This window comes from Loxodonta africana, chromosome X (genome assembly GCF_030014295.1).
Source record: "Loxodonta africana isolate mLoxAfr1 chromosome X, mLoxAfr1.hap2, whole genome shotgun sequence".
In the NCBI taxonomy this organism is placed as follows: Eukaryota; Metazoa; Chordata; class Mammalia; order Proboscidea; family Elephantidae; genus Loxodonta; species Loxodonta africana.
Genome location: NC_087369.1, coordinates 64,642,181 through 64,664,678, shown reverse-complemented (window position 1 = coordinate 64,664,678; position 22,498 = coordinate 64,642,181). Strand labels below are relative to the sequence as shown.

At 38.0% G+C, this 22,498-nt stretch overlaps 1 protein-coding gene across 3 annotated transcripts in view; it reads left to right on the top strand.

Moving 5' to 3' along the window:
• Positions 1–22,498, top strand: part of PHF8 (PHD finger protein 8) — a 129,763-nt gene that overhangs the window by 81,543 nt on the left and 25,722 nt on the right. For all 3 annotated transcript variants that reach the window (XM_064278354.1, XM_064278352.1, XM_064278353.1), the window contains one exon: positions 11,400–11,495. In XM_064278354.1, the coding sequence (XP_064134424.1) occupies positions 11,400–11,495 (96 nt within the window). The remainder of the gene's footprint in view (positions 1–11,399; positions 11,496–22,498) is intronic.

Below are 22,498 nucleotides of genomic sequence, written 5' to 3'. Positions count from 1 at the left end.
TTTTTTCTGCTGAGTCTCTATTTTTCCCTTGTATTTTATTTTGATGAGCAGGATAGTTTGTCTTCTTTGTGGTTACCTTATTATTTACCCCTATTTTTCTAAATTTAAAACTAACTTATTTCCTTGTATCGCTGTATCTTCCTCTGCATATGGAAGGTGTCTGATTACATTTCTTAGTCCCTCTTTATTGTTTTAATGTTGTCTCCTTTTATATAATAACATTGCTGTTACTGTGTTTGGGGCTTTTTTTTTTTTTAATAATCTTGCTTTGTTTTTTTGGATTTCCCTGTCTGGGTTGACTTCTGGTTGCTCTGCCCAGTGTTCTAGTCTTGGGTTGATACCTGATATTATTGATTTTCTAACCAAAGAACTCCCTTTAGTATTTCCTGTAGTTTTGGTTTGGTTTTTACAAATTCCCTCAACTTGTGTTTATCTGGAAATGTCTTAATTTCACCTTCATATTTAAGAGACAGTTTTGGTGGATATGTTTCTTGGCAGGCAATTTTTTTCCTTTAGTTTTTTAAATATGTCATCCCATTGCCTTCTTGCCTGCATGGTTTCTGCCGAGTAGTCCGAGTTTATTCTTATTGGCTCTCCTTTGTAGGTGACTTTTCTTTTATCCCTCGCTGCTCTTATAATTCTCTGTTTATCTTTGGTTTTGGCAAGTTTGATTATGTCTTGGTGACTTTCTTTTAACATCTTCCTTATGTGGAGTTCGATGAGCGTCTTGGATAGATATCTTCTCATCTTTCACAATATCAGAGAAGTTTTCTGCCAACAAATCTTCAACAATTTTCTCTGTATTTTCTGTTATCCCTCCCTGTTCTGGTACTCCACTCACTCATAGGTTATTTCTCTTGATAGAGTCCCACATGATTCTTAAGGTTTCTTCAGTTTTTTTAATTCTTTTATCTGATTTTTCTTCCAATATATTAGTGCCGAGTGATTTGCCTTCGAGTTCGGAAAGTCTAGCTTCTATTTGCTCAATTCTGCTCCTCTGACTTTCTCTTGAGTTGTTTAATTCTGTAATTTTATTGTTAATCTTCTGAATTTCTGATTGCTGTTTGTCTATGGATTTTTCCAGCTTATTAAAGTTTTCATTATGTTCCTAAATAATCTTTCTGATTTCTTCAGTTGCTTTATCTGTGTGTTCCTTGGCTTGTTCTGCGTATTACTTCATTTCCTTCCTGATGTCTTGAAGAGTTCTGTGTATTAAACTTTTGTATTCTGCATCTGGTAATTTCAGGAATGCACTTTCATCTAGAAGATCCTTGATTCTTTGTTTTGAGAGCCCGTTGAGGTGATCATGGTCTGTTTCTTTGTGTGACTTGATATTGACTGTTGTCTCCAAGCCATCTATAAGTTATTGTATTAGTTTATGCTTGCTTACTGTGTCATAGCTGCTTGCTTTTTGTTTTGGTATACCCCTATGGGTTGCTTGAGTGAGCTACCTTGATTCTTTTCACCTTTGGAGCTCAAGTGTCCTGTTCCCAGCTGGCTAGAACTGTTATCAGGTTTCTTGTATGAATTCAGCTCAGGTTTCCAGGTAGCTTATCATCAAATGTGTGGTGCACGCTCTGTCCTACAGTCTTAGAGGGGCAGGGGCAATTGGCATATATACCGGTATCTCACTGCAGCAGGGGGTCACGCTCTGATCAAGGCAGGGAGCTAAGAACCGACCCCCAGGTATCTCTGAGGAAACCATGTCTCCCCTTGAGCGTGCTGGTTGGTGGGTTCTGCAGAGGGACCACGGGCACCCAAAGTTTTTGGTTGTAAGTACTGGGAGGTACCAGTTATCTTTGAACCCCTGTTGCGGGTGGCTGGGTGACCTGAGTGGAGCTACCTGTCCTTAGGTCCCTGATGTGGGTAGGTGAGGACCTTTTTTAACAGGCAAAGCAATGTCAAACGTCAAACACCCACCTCTCCACCGCACAGCTGAAATTGTTGGAGTTTGCCAACAAGGGCCTATTCTCCCAAAATACACCCACACAGGTCCATGCGAAGGGAAAGGTGCTCAAGGTCCACAGACGGTGTATGCCTGGACAGGAGCCGCTTCTGTCCTGAGCCCTCCCGGTTCATGGAGCTAGCAAATTATCTCTTCCCCCCAGTTGCAAATTTTGTCCTTCCCCAAGGCCGGGTGGATGGCTCTAGGTGCTCACCAGGGTCTATCTCAGGCCCAGGGATTCAGCCACTGAGGCCGACTCGGGGTGGGCGGGGGCGTGGTAAAATATACCTGAGTATTTAGCTTTTGCCGAGAGCGCCGTTCTCCTCTGGTTCCAGAGGTGTGAGTGGTCTGTGCAGCTGGCTGCTCCCTGAGGAAACTGTGGCCGAACGCTAGTACCAGCCCGCCGCCGCTGGCACTCCGGGAATGGTGCCTGAGGGCTCCCCATGATTCAGGTCCTGTAACTCCTCTCCACTTCTGAACGGTGTCTTCCTCCCCCTGCCCCTCAGTTCATTGTCTAAGCTTGCCTTTGATGCTCAGGGTTCCCAGCTTGTCACAAATATACTTTTTTTTCAGGTCTTTGTTGTAAAGAGGGCTCTCCGGAAGCGTCTATTCCGCCACCTTGGCTCCGTCTCCTCATGTGCCCTGCCTTTTGTAGTGTCTTTAAACAGACACTTTGAACAACTTTTACCCGTTTTTTTAATTGGGTTTTGTTTTTTCTTAACCGTTGAGCTTTGAAAGTTCTTTTTATATAGTGAATACAAGTCCCATATCAGATATATGATTTGTAGATATCTTCTTCCAGTGTGTAGCTTGTCCTTCATTTTCTTAACATTGTCTTCCATAAAGCAAGCACTTTTATTTTCTTTAAATTCCAGTTTATCATTTTTTTATGGGTTGTGCTTTTGATGTCTCATTTAACAACTCTGTGTAACCCCAGGCCATTACAATTTTCTCCTATTTTTTCACCTAAAATTTTTATACTTTTAGATTTTACATTTATATCCATGGTCCATTTTGAGTTAAGTTTTGCATAAGGTATGATGTTTAGGTCAAGGTTCATTTTTTTCTTTTTGCATAAGGATACTATAATTGTTCCAGCACCATTTGTTGAAAAGACTATCCTTTTTCCATTGAATCACTATTGCATCTTTGTCAAAAATCAAAGGGCCATATTTGTGTGTCTGTTTTTGGACTTTTTATTCTATTCCACTGATCTGTGTGTTTATCCCTTTATCAACACCATACTGTCTTAATTACTGTAGCTTAAAATTGAGTAGTGATTTGTTCAACTTTTCCTTTCTGTATAAATTGTAGAATCAGTTTGTCTGAGTTCACAAAAGTTTCTGCTGGGATGTTGATTGTAGTTGAGTTAAATCAAAACTTAAACTTGTGGATAATTGACATCTTAAATATATTGAGTCTTCAAAGTCGTATATGTGGTATATCCCTCCTTATTTAGGTCTTTTTTTTTCTTTCATCAGCATTTTACAGTTTTCAGCGTAGTGATCCTGCACATGTTTTGTTAGACTTATCACTAAGTTCTGCATTGTTTTTGGAGATATTATAAATGGTATTTTCTTAAACCTTTGGTCTCCTATTGTTTTTTGCTAAACCAAAACCAAACTTGTTGCCATCCAGTCAAGTCCAACTCATAGCAACCCAATAGGAAAAGTAGAACTGCCCCACAGTGTTTCCAAGGCTGTAAATCTTTAAAGAAGCAGACTGCCATATCTGTCTTGGAGCGGCAGGTGAGTTTGAAACTGCTGACCTTTTGGTTAGCAGCCGAACACTTCACTGCTGTGCCACCAGGGCTCCTTTTGTTTTTTGCTAGTATGTATAAATATGATTGATTTTTGTGTGTTGACCTTATATCCTGCAACCTTGGTAAACTCACTTAATAGTTTTAGGAGCTTTTTTGTATATTTCTTGTGATTTTCTATATATAGATGATGATGCCATCTCCAAATAGGAACAGGTTTATTCCTTTCTCTCCAATCTGTATGTCTCCCCCCCCCTTGCCTTTTTTTCTAGCTAACACGTCAAGCATGCTGTTGAATAAGAGTGGTGAGAGTCAACATCCTTGCCTTGTTCCTAATGTAAGGGAGAAGCATTCAGTCTTTTACCATTAAGTATACTAGCTTTAGGTTATCAGGTTAATAACCGAACCACTGAAACGAACCCACTGCCGTCGAGTCGATTGCAACTCATAGCTTTGAGTCAGGTTAATAAAGTTCACTTTTATTCTATTTTGCTGAGTGTTTTTTTACTATGAATGGGCGTTGAATTTTGTCCAGTATTTTTCTTCTATCAATGGCTAAGGTCGTGTGGTTTTTCTTCTTTAGTCTGTTAATACAGTGGATTACCTGGATTGATTTTCACTTGTTGAACCAGCCTTGTGGTTCTGGAATAAACTCCACTTACAAGGAGCCCTTGTGGCGCAGTGCGTATCACTGGATTAGATTTGCTAGTATTTCACTGAGGATTTTTGTGTCCGTGCTTCTGAGGGATATCTTTTCTTATACTGTCTTTCTCTAGTTTCGGTATCAAGGTAATGCTGGCCACAATGAATGAGTTGGGAAATGTTCCCTCTTCTGTTTTCTGGAAGAGGTTGTATAGAATTGGTGTTGTTTCTTCTATAAATATTTAGTAGAATTTGTCAGTGAAACCCTCTGGGCCTGGAGATTTCTTTTTCAGGTTTTAACTGTAAATTTGTTTGCTATAATATATGTAGGATTGTTCAGGTTATCTATTTCATATTGTGTGAGTTTGGGTAATTTGTGTCTTTCAAGCAGTTGGTCCCATCTCATCTAAGTTGTAGAATTGATGTGATAGGGTCATTTGTTGTATTTACTTATTATCGTTTTAATGTCTTTGGGGTCTTTAGTGAGTCTCCTTTTCATTCTTGAAATTAGTAATTTGTGTCTTCTCTCTATTGTTTTCATTATTTCTAGTATTTTATCAGTTTTATTGATCTTTTTAAAGGACCAGTTTTTGTTTTAATTTTCTTTATTTTTCCTCTTTGTCAGCTTCATTAATTTCTGTCCTTAATTCACTATGGGTTTAGTTTTCTTTTTCTAGTTCCTTAAGGTATTTTTTTTATTAAGGTATAGAGTTAGGTAATTGATTTGAGACTTTCTCTTTTAATGTAGAGGTTTGTAGTTATAAATTTCCCTCCAAACATTGCTTTTGCTATATCCCGTAAGTTTTGGTATATTATGTTTTAATTTTCATTTGCCTCAAAGTATTTTTAATTTCCCTGTGATTTCTTCTTTGACCCATTGAGTTGTTAATAGTGTGTTGTTGAATTTCAGCATATTTGTGAATTCTCCAGTTTTCCTTGTGTTTGCTTTTTTAATTTCATTCCATTGTGGTCAGAAAAGATACTTAGTATGGTTTCAGTCTTTTCAAATTTATTGAGAATGTTCCATGTCCCCTTGAGATGAATGTCTATTTTACTGTTGTTTGGTAGAGTGTTCTATATATGTCTTGTTTCATTTAGCTGGCTTGTAGTGTTGTTGAAGTCCTCTATTTCTTTATTTATCTTCTCTCTGGTTGTTTTATCCATTATTAAAAGTGGGTTATTGAAGTCTTCAACTATTATTGTAGAATTGATTTTTTCTTCCTTTAATCTGTCAATTTTTACTTCATATATTTCGGGGTTCTGTTATTGGGTGGTATGTGTTTTTAATTGTTATTCCTTCTTGATGGATTTATCCTTTAATCAATATGCTCTTCTTAGTCTCTTGTAAAAATTTTTCATTTCAAATTTTTTTTTAAGATATTAGTATAGCCACCTCTTCATGGGATATCTTTTTCCATCCAGTTACTTTCAACCTATTTGTGTCCGGATCTAATGTGAATTTTTTGTAGATAACATATAGTTGCGTCATGTGTTTTATCCATTCTGCCAATTTCTGTTTTTTAATTGGTGAGTTTAATCCATTTACATTTAAAATGATTACTGATAAGGAAACACCTACTTCTACCATTTTGGTATTTTCTGTATGCCTTACATCTTTTTTACTCTTCAGATACTCCATTACTGTTCTCCTTTGTGTTTATTTTCTAGTTTTGATTCTCATTTTTTTTAGCTTTCTTTTTTTTAATGATTGCATGTGGATTACAATTAACATCCTAAATTTATAACGTTCTAGTTTGAATTGATAACATTTAGCTTTAATTGCATACAAAAATTTTGGCCCTGTGCAGATTCATTTTTCCTTTTTATGTAGTTATTGTCACAAATTACACCTTTATACATGTGTTTCCATTGACATAGATTTATAATTAATGTTTTATGCATTTGTCTTTTAAATTATATATATAGGAGTTCCAAATTAAAAATATAATAATACTGCCGTTCATGTTTACCTTTACTGATGTTCTTTATTTCTCTGCATTGCTTTGAGTTACTCTCTAGTGTTCTTTCATTTCAACCTGAAAAACTCACTTCAGCATTTCTTGTAGGGAAGACCTACTAGCAATAGACTGCTTCCACTTTTGTTTATCTTGGAATGAAGGAGAATTTTGCCAGATAAAGTATTCTTAATTGACAGTTTTTTGTTTTGTTTTGTTTTGTTTTGTTTTCTTTCAGCACTTCTAATACATCATCCCGCTGCATTCTGGCCTCCATTGTTTCTGAGGAGAAATCAGTTTTTAATCTCTTATTTATTTATTTTGTTGTTGTTGTTGAGAATATACACAGCAAATATACACCAATTCAGCAGTTTATACATGTACAATTCAGTGACATCAATTATATTCTTTGAGTTGTGCAACCATTCTCACTCTCCTTTTGTGAGTTGTTCTTCCCCCATTAACATAAACTCGCTGCTCCCTAAGGTTCCTATCTAATCTTCTAAGTTTCTGTTGTTAATTTCTTCCCATTGGGGTAGTTCTTAAGAGAGCATTACCACTCAAGGCAGGCTTTTTTTTTTTTTTACTAGTTAAGCTGAACTGTTGTTCAGTTTTAAGATGACTTCAGGGAATATTTTTGGTTTAAAGTTCAGAGTTTTATCTCAGGGCAGTAGTTTCAGAGGTTCATCCAGCCTCTGTGGTTCCAGAAAATCCAAATTCCATGAGAATTTAAAATTCTGCTCTGCACTTTCCCCCTTTTAATCAGGATTCTTCTATAGAATCTTTGATCAAAATGTTCAGTACACCATCTAGTTCTTCTGGTCTCATGGCAAAGGATGCAGTTATTCACGGAGGCAATTAGCCATACAGTCCATATGCTACTCCTTCCTGGCTCTCCTTCTTCTGTTGGTCCATGGGATAGAGAGACCAATTGTTGTGCCTTGGATGTCTGCTTGGAAGCTTACAAGACTGCAGGCACTACGCAACGAATTAGGAGGCAGAACAGAAGCACTAAATATGTTATTAGGCCAGTTTACTGAGATGGCCCATGAGAAAGGAACCAAATCCCATGAGGTGTTGTACATAAGCAGCCTCAGCAACTACTCTTTTTTGTTGTTGTAAATATCTCACACAACTTTTGCCTCTTCAGATTTTTGCAGCTGTACAACTTATTGACAGCACTTACAATAATCAGCTGTGCAACCCTACCCTTAATCAATGCAATTTTTCCATCACTGTTAATCCTCTTTTTTCCCCTTCCCTCCTGCTCCTTTGGTCTCTATGCATTTGCCTTTTCTTGTCTTTTTATGTAAATAAGGTCATAAAATATTTGTCTTTTTGTAACTGATTTATTTCACTTAGCGTAATGTCTTCAAGCTCCATCCATATTATAGCATGTATCGAGACTTCATTTCTCCTGCTGGCTAAGTAGTATTCCATTGTATGTACCTCATTTTGTTTAGCCATTCATCTGTTGATGGGCACCTTTTGGCTGTTGTGAATAGTGCCGTACTGAACATTGGTGTACAAGTCTCTGAGTCTCTACTTTCACGTCTTTTGAGTATATACCTAGGAATGGAATTACTGGGTCATATGGTAGTTCTATTTTTAGTTTTTTGAAGAACTGCACACTGTTTTATACAATGACATTTTGCATTCCCACTAGCAGTGAGTAAGAGGTCCAACTTCCCCATGTCCTCACCAACATTTGTAATTTTCTGGATTTTTTTTTTCGTTTTTTTAATCTTAGCCATCCTAGTGTTAGTTAAATGGTATCTCATTGTGGTTTTGATTTGCATCTCTCTGATAGCTAATGACATTGAGCATCTTTTCATGTGTTTGGTGGCCATTTGCATATTCTCTTTGGTGAAATGTCTGTTCAAGTCATTTTCTCATTTTATGATTGCATTGTCTTTTTGTTGTTAAGTTGTTGTTGTTAGGTGCCATCGAATTGATTCCGATTCATAGTGACCCCACGTACAGCTGAATGAAACACTGCCCTGTCCTGTGCTGTACTTATAACGTTTTGCTATACTTGAGCCCATTAAGTTGTTTTAGTTGTATATATATTTTGGGTATTAGATTCTTATTGGAAAAATTGTTTCTGAAGATATTCTCCCAGTCAGTAGCTCGTCTTCTCCTTTTTTTGGTAAGGTCATTTGATGAACAAAAGTTTTTCATTTTTATCAGGTCCCATTTATTTTGTGTTTTACTGTTTGTACTATTGTTATTATATTAGGTAATCCATTGTTAAAAGCTAGACCTGACAGCTTTGCTCCTGCATTTTCTTCTAAGAATTTTATGGTTTTACTTTTTACATTTAGGTCCTTAATCCATATTTGTTTTTGTATGTAGTGTGAGGCATATATCCTTTTTCATTTTTATGCACGTGCAAATCCAGTTTTCCCAGCACAGCCGTTAATCTTTTTGTGGCTTCCTTGTACATGATAATTTACGTCTCGCTACGGCTGCTAACCACAGGGTCAGCAGTTCAAGTCCGCCAGGCACTCCTTGGAAACTCTATGGGGCAGTTCTACTCTGTCCTATCTGGTCGTTATGAGTCAGAATTGACTCGATGGCACTGGGTTACTGGGTGGGCTTGCTGCTTTTTAGATTCTCTCCTTGTCTTTGACTTTGGACAGTTTATTATAGTGTGTCCCAGCGTGGATGTTTTAGAGTATCCTACTTGGAGTTTTTAGCACTTCTTGGATGTGTAGCTTTGTGTCATAACATTTGCGAAGTTTTCAGCCACTATTTTGTCAAATATCATATCTACTCTTTCTTTCATTCTTCTTCTTCTGACTCTCCTATGTATATGTTTGTATGCTTGATGGCATTCCACACATACCTTACTCTTAATTTTTCTTTATTCTCTATGCTCCTCAGACTGAATTTCAGTTAAACTATCTTCATGTTCCCTAATTCTTAATTTTGCCTGTTCAAATCTACTGTTGAACCATCTAGTGAATTTTTCATTTCAGTTATTGTACTTTTCCACTCCAGAATTTGCATTTGGTTTCTTTTTATCATTTGTCTCTTAATTGATATTCTCTACTTGTTGAGACATTGTTCTCCTGTTTTTGTTTAGCTCTTTGAGCATATTTAATACAGCTGATTTAAAGTCTTATAAGTCTCAGGGACAGTGTCTGTCAATTTCTTTTTTTCCTGTGAATGAACCATGTGTTGCCGTTTCTCTGCAGGCCTCATAATTTTTTTGCCGAATACTAGACGTTTTAAAATTATAGTAACTCTGGAAATCAGATTTCCCCCTGTTCCCAGGGTTTGCTCTTTGTTTCTTGTTGCGGGCTGAAATCATCCATTTAGTTAGTGACTTCTCCCTTTTTTTTTTTTTTTTGGAAAGACTATATTCCTTGTTAAGTGTGGTCACTACATTCTCTATTCCATTACCTCCCTGGTCAGCCAGTGACCTGACAGAGATTTCCTTAAACACCTAAATTTAGCAACCTTTTTCTTCATTAAACCTTCCTTGGTTGCTGTAAGTTTATTAGATTCCAGAGTTCCAAAAAGTTGAATCTCACAGTTTTTGTCAGCTTAGTAATTGTTTCAGTGGAGGAGCGGAGCCTTGGAGCTCTCTACTCTGCCGTTTTTGGTGTCATCACTTTTCCCCCTTTTTATTTTTAATATACATATTTAAGCTTATATTTTCTTTTAATATCCTAATTATTATATATATGTCTTAGCCCACTCTTGAATAAGGCATGAACCTTCAAATGGAATACCTTTTACAAGTTAATTTACACATATTATTTCTTAATCCTTACAACAACTTTGCAAAATAGGTGATATCTGTTATTTCGATGTAATGGATGGAGAAACTGGGACTCAGAAGTTTCGTTAGGCCACAGAGCTAGCAGATCAATCCAGGGTTTCAAACTAATCGCTGACCCGGAGACTTGGGTATTTCTACCATAGCACACTGCTGCTTTCCTTGAAGTGGAAAAACCTTTCAGAACCGAAGAAATAACATTGACAGCCATTGGAGCTATTAGGGATGAGACATTCAAATAACTGTTACCAGCTGTCATTTCTTTCTAGGGACAGTGAGCCCTTTTTTTATTTATTTATTTATTCAAGAAATCAGGGGCAGGGTTTTACCTCTTTGCCCAAGGAGGAAGGCCTGAAAAAATAGACTCATTTTCCCAGAATGGAGCCATTCTAGAAGAAGTGGAAGACTGTATTCCTTTGATGAAATAGAATTCTAGGGCAAAAAAAAAAAAAAAAGCATGAAGCTGGTCATTGGGAGGAGTTGGAAAGGTAGAAGTTCTCTCTCTCTCTCACTTTTTTTCTCTTCTGGGTTAGCACAGCAGACCCCATCAGTAGGACCTTTCTGGTCTGTCTTCGCATTAAATCTTATGTTTTGTATGTAGATTGTGAAGGAGTATGTGATAAGACTGTATGTCTGTGTATGTTTGTATTAGATGGGAAACTTGTATATGTGTGTTTTGTTATTCAGAGCATTTAGTCCCCGTAATCTTGTTCCCAGTTCAACCCAGGTAGTCTTTCTGCTCCATTTGTGTGAATAATGTGTGTATTATTTCTTTATCTATTCATTAACACACATTGACTGAGCACCTACTGTGCATTGTGTTAGGCTCTGTTGTTATGAAATAAAATAATACACATTCCTGCCCCCACAGTAAATTGGGGGCAACCGATTTACCAATCAACTCTTAAATACTATATGACAAATAGCTCCAGTAGAGGTATGTACAGGATGCTGTGGAGAGTTTAGAAGGAGGCATCTGAATCAGATTAAAGGAGTGAGGTAAGTCTTCTTGTAGGAGTTGAGTCAAGAGTTGAATTTTGAACGTTGTGTAAAGTAACTCTTGAAGTTACTCATTTTATGGATGTTGGGTGAATGAACTGAAGTTAATTACGTGAAGCTGCAATAAAGGCATTTGCAGCAGAAGTACAAGGGCATGAAAAGTGTGGAATATTCAGGGACTGCTGGAGTTGAGAATGGATTAAGTAAAGGATACACTTGTAGGGGAGTAGGAGTAGCTGAGGTGTAGGTATCATTCTGTCTTCACCCTTTTCGTTGAGATCTCAGTAACCCTTCTTTTCCTTCTTCCTGCAGTCTATCCATCCCTGGAGTCTGATGATGATGATCCTGCTTTAAAATCTCGACACAAGAAAAAGAAGAATTCAGATGATGCTCCATGGAGCCCTAAAGGTGATTCAGTATTCTGTCCTTTAAATTTTGTGAGGGTGGTCGGAGAAAAAATAGGCTGGGGAGGAGGAAAGATATTTAAGATAGGAAGATCTGATTCAGTCATTGATTTGTTTGTTTAGCATATTCTTCTGGAGCTAAAATGATCAGTGAGACACAGAGTTCATGCCCTCAGGGTGTTCCCAGTGCAGCAAAATCAGAGGTAAAGGAGCTTGTTGGCTTCTGATATTATGTGACTTGAGATGGATAGGAAAGACCTTGAGCAGATTTCAGCAAGCAGCCTAAATGCTTTGAAGAACATTCTGATACCATCTGCCCAGTCCTCTGATAATATTGCTGTCCAAGGAGGGAAATTCTATCAACTGTTGAGCTCCAAAGGGCCCAAGACTCTTTAGACTACCACCTGTACTGGCTCGAGAGGCCATCTCTGAGGAAGGAGGGAAGAATGTTCATTGAGTTGAGAGCATGGAGTTTAGGAGGTTATAAAAGTATTTTCCTCATCTCACTGGCCAGGTAGTTTTCATATTGGATGGTGTATCAGTTTTCTTTTGCTGCTTAACAAGCTACCCAAAACTTAGTGGGTTAAAACAACAACCACTGATTATTTCTGATATGATTCTGTAGGTTGGCTGAGCTGTTATTCTAGTCTGGGATAGTTAGACTAGGGCTGGATAGTCTAAAAAGACCTGCCTCAGGTATCTGGGACCTAATATAGGATGGCTGGTGCCCTGGTGGCACAATTTAGGAGCCCTGGTGGTACAGTGGTTAAGAGCTTGGCTGCTAACCAAAAGGTCGGCAGTTCACGTTCCCCAGCCGCTCCTTGAAGCCCTCTGGAGCAGTTCTGCTCTGTCCTGTAGGGTCACTATGAGTCAGGACCAACTCAACGGCAATGGGTTTTTTTTTTTTAAAAGGGCCTTTGTCCATATAGTCTCTCACCCACCAGGTGGCCAGCCGGGGCTTTTTCACATAGTGGCAGAAGGGTTTCCAATAGCAAGAGAGGACAAGCCCCAATATGCAAGTACTTTTCAAGCCTCTGCTTGCATCCTGTTTGCTGTTGTCCTGTTGGCCAAAGCAAGTTACATGGCCAAGCCTAGATTCCAAGGGTGGAGAAATAGATTCCACCTCCTGAGGTAGAAAGCTGCAAAGTCACATTGCAGAGGGTCATGCATATAAGATGGTATTAGCAAATTGAGGGCTATTACTGCAAGAATCTACCAGAGAGAGTGTTGAGATCTCAATACCTGTGTTTCCCCAAGAAATAAAGAGCCTGCTGCTTCCACCCAGCCTTATTTTGACCTTTGTAGTGGTTGCTTGAGGTTAGGGAGGTGTGGGGCTGTACTAAGAAGTGTTCTCTTAGTCAGTCAGCAAATGTTTCCCTTTTTTTTCTTCTTCAGTTTTCTTCAGGCCTATTTTCTAATTTTTTTCTTCTATACTTTCTGGCTTTATTTTCACCTGTCAGAGTAGATTTTTCTGGTTATAATAACAGAAAGTTTGGAAAATACAGAAAATAGAGGAAAACATAAAGAAGAAACCACCCGTAAGTCTGCCACCCAGAAGCATCTACTATTAACATTTTGACATATTTCTTTCTAGGCTTTTTTTTCTATGTATTTTTTCTTTTTATGGTTGAAATCACAAAGTATATAATCTTATATCCTGCTTCTTTATTTTTTGGCTTTTAATCAAAGTAGTATGTGCACAGGAGTCCCTGGGTGGTGCAAATGGTTAACACACTTGGCTGCTAATCGAAGGATTGGAAGTTTGAGTCCACCAAAAGTACCTTGGAGGAAAGGCCTGGTGATCTGCTTTTGAAAAATCAGCCATTGAAAACCCTATGGAGTACTTTGATACATACGGGGTCAGCATGGGTAGGAGTTAACTCAACAGCATTTGGTTTACTGGTTTTAGTGTGTGTACCTGGTAGCAAATAAATTAGTAAGAGAAGTTTAGGATGAAAAGCAATGGTCTTTCTGTACCTTCAGTCCTATGCCTGAGAGACATCCTTATAGTTTTCATTTTTCTGGTAGTTACCTCCAAAATTCAAGATAATAATAGGGTTATTTTGCCATTTCTTGATTTATCAACTTAACGTCTATTTCTCCTTCCATCATTTCCCATCTGTCTGTCGTGACTACCCACTTTAAGGGATATGGACATTTGTGCTCCTATTCTTTCTTCCTTCTATGAGCCACACTTTTTCATTTACATTGTCAAAGTTGTTAACATTTACATTCTGTCTTAAAATTAATAGTCTACATTGACTAACCCAAAAACCCAGTGCCATCGAGTCATTGACTAGGTGACTGTAAAAGTTGAAAACCAAGAAAAGTATATGGCCTTTCAAATTAATATTATATCATAAGCATGTTTCTATGTCATTGTTTATAAATAATATTATAATTCCATTCCATGGATATACCTACTGTGTTTTTATACAAATAGCATGTGCCTTCTATGTTTGTTTGCCAACCACTCCCTCCCCTGTGAGGTATTTTCATAAGCATGCTCTGCTAATTTTTTTATAACAACATGTAAAAACAAGTTGGCATAGGGGTACTTCTGAAAATACATTGCAGAGGTTGGACTGGTTGGCAAGCAAATGGAAAAGGTGCATGTTATTTGCATAAAAAGACCGTAATTTACCTAACTTATTCTTTAATGTGGGGCATTTAAGGTTGCCAGTTTTTCACAATTACTGATAACATTTAGAATGAACGTTTATATATAAATGTTTGTATCTTTCTGATTATTTACTTAACAATGGATCTCCATAAAATCCTAGAAGGCCAAGGTATATGAGAATACATAGGAAAAATCTCCGTCCCACCCCTGTTACTCAGTTTTCCAATTCCACTCCTGGAGTCAACCACTGTTAAAAGTTTCTTGGGTTTTCTTTCAGAGATAGTTTATGCATATACAAGCAAATACATGTATATATTTCCCCCACACTTTTATTCAATTGGAAGCATACTTTATACGCTGTTATTCACTTTTCTCACTTAACAATACGTCTTAGAGAATGTTAACATTCCCACAATCAACGCATAAGAATGCCTGTTTCCCTACACCCATGCCAACACAGTTTATTAGTATGAACATTTTAAAAACTCTTGATACATATTGCCAAATAGCTTTCCAGAAAGGTTGTACCAATTTACACTCCTACTTGTTTATGAAATCCTCCCAAGCATTGAGTATGTCTTTCAGTTAGGAATAGTGGTTGCCTGTGAGTAACAGGAATTTTGCATCCTTAGTGAGTGCTTACCCTCTCAGGGTCACAAGATGACTGTTTACTTCCAGCATCAGGCTGGGTTGTAGTCAGGAAGAAGGGGAAGAACAAAAAGAAGATGGAATTGGCATGCTGAGGCCCCTCACCCCCAAGTTCCACTTCTTTTTACATTCCTTTGGCCAAAATTGTGTTACATGGCCACAACTCTCTGCCAGGGAGGCCAGAAAATGTAGTTTTTAGCTAGGCACATTGCTTTCCCGGAGTCCCTGGGTGGTACAAATGGTTAAGGACTCAGCGGCTGGCCAAAAGGTTGGTTGGTGGTTCAAACCCACACAGAGGCACCTTGAAGACAAGCCAGGTAATCTGCTTCCAAAAGGTCACAACCTTGAAAATCTTATGGAGCAGTTCTACTCTGCTCGCATGAGTCAGAATCGACTCAATTGCAAATAACAGCAGCAACAATATTGTTGTCCCTACAAAATCAGGATTAGTAAGCAAGAAAGGGAGAATGATACTGGGTTGACCACAGGCAGTCTCTTATTACAATATTGTTTCGATCTTGGTAATTCACAAGCAAACAATAGTATCTCATTGATTAATTTGTACTTCTTTGATTAAACACTTCCCATATGTTTGCATTAGCATTAAAATTTTTTCTTTTGTAATTTTTTTTCTGTCTTTTGCCCATTTATCTATATGAGTCTTTAAGCTTTTCAAATTGCCATTTTTATATAGTAAAGAAATAGTCATTATTTGTTCTATATATGTATATATAAATATTTTTTTTTCCTTTGCTTATGGTATTTTTTCTCATTCTACATGAAAAATAGGAATATTTTTATATCAAATATTGATCTTTTCCCATTGTTTCCCTATTCAGAGAGCAGATAATTACCACCTTGGTATTTTTTAAAGCTTGATTTTTTAATTTAACTCTAATTTTTAATCTATAATTTATTTAGCATATGGTACCAAACAGAAGATCTAAGTTTCTCCCCCTCCCCCCAATAGGTAACTGTTGGTTCCAAAATCATATGGAACAGTTGTTCCCCTTCCCACTAAGCTGGGAGTTTTCTTTGCCGTATCTCTTGACTCATATATATCCGGAGCTGTTTGGGGATCATTCATTTTGTTTCATCAGCCTTTTATCTGTTTCTGTATTTCTATTGGTCTTTTACTCATTCAATGCCTATTTATGCTGGGGAAAAAACAAACAAACCAAAAGTCTCCAAACCTTTTTTCTGTGTAAACTTTGACCGAAAAACAATAAAATATATTTTTAAAGTGACTTTTAGTCAGCTAAAAATAAAAGGATGCTACCTTAGTATGAAGAAGAGCATCTAGCTTAAACCAATAGGATGAAACAGTAGAACAGAGCTTCTTTAGTTGGCGTCCATGGACTTTTGGGTCCTTGAATCCCCTAAAATTGTATATAAATTTTATATAAATGTATGCATATATGCATGTATATTTCTCTAGAGAAAAAGCTAATAACTTACCACATTTTCAACGTGAGCCACATTTTGAGTTCTTAACCCAAAAGAGATTATAAGAGACATTCTATAGGTATACGCATTAAAATCAGGAACCAGACAAATGTGCCCATTATCACCACTAAAGGGTGGGAATCTGTTTATTTTTGTCCATCACTGTGTCCAGCTACTCACATAGTACCTAACACATGGAGATGTTCAACAAGTATTTGATGAATGGAAACATTGATTCTGACAATTTTTGCCAGTTTTTTGGGGCTTTTATAGAGGAACAAGTTTTTGGAAGTCCTTAAAACTCATTGCCGTAGAGTCAGTTCCAACTCATAGCGACCCTGTAGGACAGAGTAGAACTGCCCCATAGGGTTTCTAAGGCTGTAAGTCTTTACGGAAGCAGACTGCCACATCTTTCTCTTGTGGAGCGGCTGGTGGGTTCAAACCAATGACCTTTATGTTTAGCAGCTGAGTGCTTAACCACTATACTACCAAGGCTCCTTTGGAGGTCCTTACTCTGCCATTTTTACTGATGTCACCCATTATGACATCTCATCTTAAATGCTTCAGTATGCATCTCTAAAATAATGGCATTTTCTTCCATAACCACAGTACCATTATATCTTACTTAAGTATATTAACGTTTATTTCCTAATATCATCTAATATCAAGTCCTTATTCAAATTTCCCCAAATTATACCAAAAGTATCTTTTACAGTTGGTTTATTCAAATCAGGATCCATTCAAGGACTACCCATTGGTTATTATAATATCTTAGTCTCATTCATTATTTTAAATTTTTTATTGTGACAGTTTTCAATTATGCATAAAGAAGCCTAGTACATAAACACCCATATTCCCAATACCTAGGTTCTACAATTGTAATATTTTGCCATATTAGCTTCATCCATCTGTCTGTAGTTTTTGCTGAACCACTTCAACATAATATGCAGCCATCATAACATATTTTACCCCTTAATACTTCATTATTTCCTAAGAATAAAGGCACCTTCCTATATAATCATGCTACCTTTATTATACTTCTCACATTCATCATTTCAATTACTAATGGATGTTTGCAGCTGTTTCTTCTCATTTCGAGTCATGCCACATCAACAAATGAAGTTCCCGAAAGCTTTACTCCATCCATGTCATTAAGGTCACCTCTACCTTAAGGAGGCAGCTCTTCCCTAGTCATGCTTTGAGTGCCTTCCAACCTGAGGGGCTCATCTTCCGGCACTATGTCAGACTATGTTCTGCTGCTATCCATAAGGTTTTCAATGACTAATTTTTTTTCGGAAGTAAATCGCTGGGTCCTTCTTCCTAGTCTGGTCAAAAAAAAAAAAAACCCAAACCCACTGCTGTTGAGTCGATTCTGACTCATAGTGACCCTATAGGACAGAGTAGAACTGCCCCATAGAATTTCCAAGGAGCGCCTGGCGGATTTGAACTGCTGACCTCTTGGTTAGCAGCTGTAGCATTTAACCACCACGCCACTGAAAACCTGTCCACTGTGGGTGACCCTGCTGGTATTTGAGATACCGGTGGCGTAGCTTCCGGCATCACAGCAACACACAAGCTACCACAGCATGACAAACTGACAGACAGGTGGTCTGTGAGGATGATGTAGGACCGAACATTTTGTTCTGTTATGCATAGGGTCACTATGAGTAGAAACTGACTCAACAGCACCTAATAACAATAGCAATACCTTTATTATACTTAACAAGTTAGTAATAATTCCTTAATATCTCCTAATGGAGCCTGATGGCACAATGGTTAAGAGTTCAGGGTGCTAACCAAAAGGTCAGCAGTTCGAATTCACCAGCCGCTCCATAGAAACCATATGGGGCAGTTCTACTCAGTCCTACAGGGTCACTATGAGTTGGAATCAACCCAATGGCAATGGGTTTGATTTTGGTTTTAGAATATCTTCTAATACCCCATCCATAATAAAAATTTTTCCAATTGTTCCCCCAAAATGTCTTTTATAGTTTGTTCCCTCCCCCCATTCCCTGCCCAAATCTCAGGTCCAATCAAGGTGTTTGGTGTTTTCAGCTTAAAACAATCATTTTTTTTATGCTCATGATAAACTCTGCAGGTCAGGAATTTGGAAAAGGCCCAGTGAGGACAGCTTATCTCTGCTCCATGATGTCTGGGGCATCAGCTGAGAAAACTGGAAGGCTAGGGTGACTTCATAGCTAGGGGCTTGAGTCATCCAAAGTCTCATTCATTCACATGTCTGGTGCCTGGGCTGAAAGGACTCAAAGACTAAAGGTGCCAACCAGACTTCCAACATGTAGCTTCTCCATGTTCTGGTTTATTCACTGCCTAGTGGCCTCAGGCTAGTCAGACTTCTTGCATGGGGGCTCAGGGCTCCAAGCATGACTGTTCTAGCAAGCAAAATGGAAACTGAAATTGCCTTTTCTAACCTAGCTGCAGAAATCATGCAGTATCACTTCTACCACATTCTATGGGTTATAAAGGAACTTGTTGAGATTTGAGGGGAGGGGTCACAGACCCCACCTATCAGTAGGAAAAGCATCCATGAATTTGGGACCATGTCTTAAACCTACCACACATACAGAACTATAGAGAATAATATAAAAAATACCCAAGCATCCATGACCCAAAATTTATGTACTAACATTTTTGCTAGAGTTGTTTTAGGTCATTTTTTTAAAAAAACAAAATGTCACCTTTAAAGAAAGACTCCAGCCCCCCGAGTTGGCTGTTCTAGTATCTGCATGCTGCTTATCCAGAAATTTTCCTTTTAACAAAAATAATAGCTAACCTACTAAGGAGTTTTTTAATCTAGGTAAGTGCCACCATATCTTGTTTGTTCTGTGATACTGGCTTTTTTCTTTAATTAAAAATAGAGACTAGTAGAATGGACTCCCTATATACCTAGCACTGAGAATCAGCAGTTACTAAGATGTTGCCATATTTGCTTTCTCCTTTAAAAAAAAAAAATTTCCTTGCTGAAGTATTTAAAGCAAACCCCCAGGTATTGTGTTATTTTTATCACCATGTTTATCAGTATGCATCTCTAAAAAATATAGACACTTTCTCACATAACCATAATCCTGTTAACATACGTAACAAAATTAACCATAAGTTCTTAATGTCATCTAATACCGAGTTCATAATCAATTCTCTCCAGTTGTGTAACAAAAAAATAAAATGGTATTTTTACAGTTGGTTTAAATCAGAATCCGAGCAGGATCCACATGGCATTTGGTTGTCATGCCTTTTGAGTCTCTTAATTGGCCTGTAGCATGCCCCACCTTCTAGATTTGTCTGTTTGCTTCTTTATGACACTGTCTTTTTGAAGAGACAGGTATCTTGTAGATAGATTTTTCTTAGTGGTGTCACTTAACTCATTCTTCTGCCCTCGTGTTTGCTAAAAAATGGAAGTTATCAAAGGATTGATTGCTTGATTTTAAGGTCTTTGGCAAAACTACTTCTCAAATGATGCTATGAATTTCCTATTTCGTCAGGAGACACATGAAGTTGGATTGTCCCACTATTAGTGACATTAAGTTTAATATTTAGTTAAGGTGATGATCCCCTAATCTCACTATTGTAAAGTTAGGTTTTTCATCTTGCAACTAGCAAATAATCTGGGAGGCAGTACTTCGGCATTGCATGAATATTCAATTCCCTAGCATGAATTGTTTCATTAGATGATTTGCAAAACTTGTGATTTTCTAATTATGTCACTCCTGCATTTATTGGCTAGCATCCTCGTATAAAGAAGAGCTTTCTCTCACCAACTGGGCTGGTGGTGGTTGTTGTTAGGTGCTATCGAGTCGGTTCAGACTCGTACCGATCCTGTGTACAACAGAACAAAACACTGCGCAGTCCTGTGCCACCCTCACAATTGTTATTATGTTTGAGCCCACTGTTGCAGCCACTATGTCAGTCCATCTCATTGAGGGTCTTCCTCTTTTTCACTGACCCTCTACCAAGCATGATGTCCTTCTGCAGGGACTGGTGCCTCCTGATAACACATCCAAAGTCTGTGAGACAAAGTCTCACCAGCCTTGCTTCTAATGAGTATTCTGGCTGTTTGGTTATCCTGAAATATACTTCCTATTGAAAAGTCAAAATGAGTAATGATTTCTTTCTTTGTGTTTTTGATGCCTTTGCCTCAATTTAGTTAGCAAATAGGTTTTTTTTTTTAATTGTGCTTTAGGTGAAAGTTTACAGCACAAATTAGTTTCTCATTCAAAAATTTATACACAAATTGTTCTGTTACATTGGTTGCAACCCCCACAATGTGTCAGCACTCTTCCCTTTTCTACCCCCGGTTCCTGTGTCCATTCGTCCAGTTTTTCTGTCCCATCCTGCCTTTTCGTCTTTACTTTTGGACAGGTGTTATTACCCATTTGGTCTCACAGTTGACTAAACTAAGAAGCACATTCTTCATGTGTGTTATTGTTTGTTTTATTAAAAAAAAAAAACCAAACCCAGTGCCGTCGAGTCAATTCTGACTCATAGCGACCCTATAGGACAGAGTAGAACTGCCTCATAGAGTTTCCAAGGAGTGCCTGGCGGATTTGAACTGCCAACCCTTTGGTTAGCAGCCGTAGCACTTAACCACTATGCTACCAGGGTTACCTGTTTGTTTTATAGGCCTGTCTAAGCTTTGGCTGAAAGGTGGACTTCGGGAGTGGCTTCAGTTCTGAGTTAGCAGGGTATCCGGGGGTCGTAGTCTCAGGGGTTCCTCCAGTCTCTGTCAGACCAGTAAGTCTGGTCTTTTTTTGTGAATTTGAATTTTGTTCTGCATTTTTCTCCTGCTCTGTCTGGGACCCTCTATTTTGATCCCTGTCAGAGCCATCAGTGATGGTAGTCGGGTACCATCTAGTTCTTCTGGGCTCATGCTGGTAGAGGGAGGGTGTGGTTCATGTGGTCCATTAGTCCTTTGGACTAATATTTTCCTTGTGTCTTTGGTTTTTTCATTCTCCTTTGCTCTGGACGGGATGGAACCAATATCTTAGATGGCTATTTGCAAGCTTTTAAGACCCCAGACACTACTCACCTTAGTAGAATGTAGAACATTTTCTTTGTGAACTATGTTATGCCAGTTGACCTAGATGTCCCCTGAAAGACCACCCCTCAGCCCCAGTAACTCCGTCCATCAAGGTGTTTGGATGTGTCTAGGCAGCTTCTAAGGCTTTGTTTTGGTCAAGTTGTGCTGACATCCCCTATATTGTGTGTTGTCTTTCCCTTCACTAAAGTTAACACTTGCCTACTATCAAGCTAGTGATTTTCCCTTCCCTCCTTCATCAAAGATTGTATTTTTCTATTTGTAAAACTTTTCTTGAGTTTTTATAATAGTGGTCTCATATATTTGTCTTTCTGTGATTGACTTATTATGACTTAGCATAATACCCTTCAGAGTCATCCATGTTGTGAGATGTTTCGTGGATTCATCATTGTTCTTTATCGTTGTATAGTATTCCATTGTGTGCTTCATAATTTGTTCATCCATTCATCTGTTGATGAACACTTAGGTTGTTTCCATCTTTTTGCTATTATAAATAATGCTGCATTGAACATGGGTGTCCATGTATCTATTTGTGTGACGAATCTTATTTCTCTAGCATATATTCCTTGGAGTGAGATTGCTGGGTCATATGGTTTTTCTACTTTTAGCTTTTTAAGGAGATGCCATGTCACTTTTTAGAGCCCTGGTAGCGCGGTGGTAAGAGCTCAGCTGCTAACCAAGAGGTCGGTGGTTTGAATCCACCAGCTGCTCCTTGGAAACTCTGTGGGGTGGTTCTCCTGTGTCCTGCAGGGTTGCTATGTGTCAGAATTGATTCAATGGCAGTGGGTGAGGGATATCCTTTTCCATAGTGGTCGTACCATTTTACATTCCCACCAGCAGGATTGCAGTCTCCCTACAACCTCTCCAACATTTGTTATTTTCTGTTTTTTTGATTAATGCCAGTAATGTCTGGGTAAGATGGTATCTCATTGTAGTTTCGATTTGGGTTTTTTTTTTTTTTAATGGCTACTGATCGTGGTGAAGTGTCTGTTCATATCCTTTGCTTCTTTTTAAATTGGATTATTTGTCTTTTTGTTGTTGAGATCTTGAAGTATTTTATAGATTTGAGATTACGCTCTTGACAGGTATGTTGTAGCCAAAATTTTTTCCCCATCTGTAAGTTCTCTTTTTACTCTTTTGGTGAAGTCTTTCAATGACCCTAAGTGTTTGATTTTTAGGAGCTCCCAGTTATCTAGTTTATCTTTGGGTGTTTATGCATTGCTAGTTATGGTTTGCATTA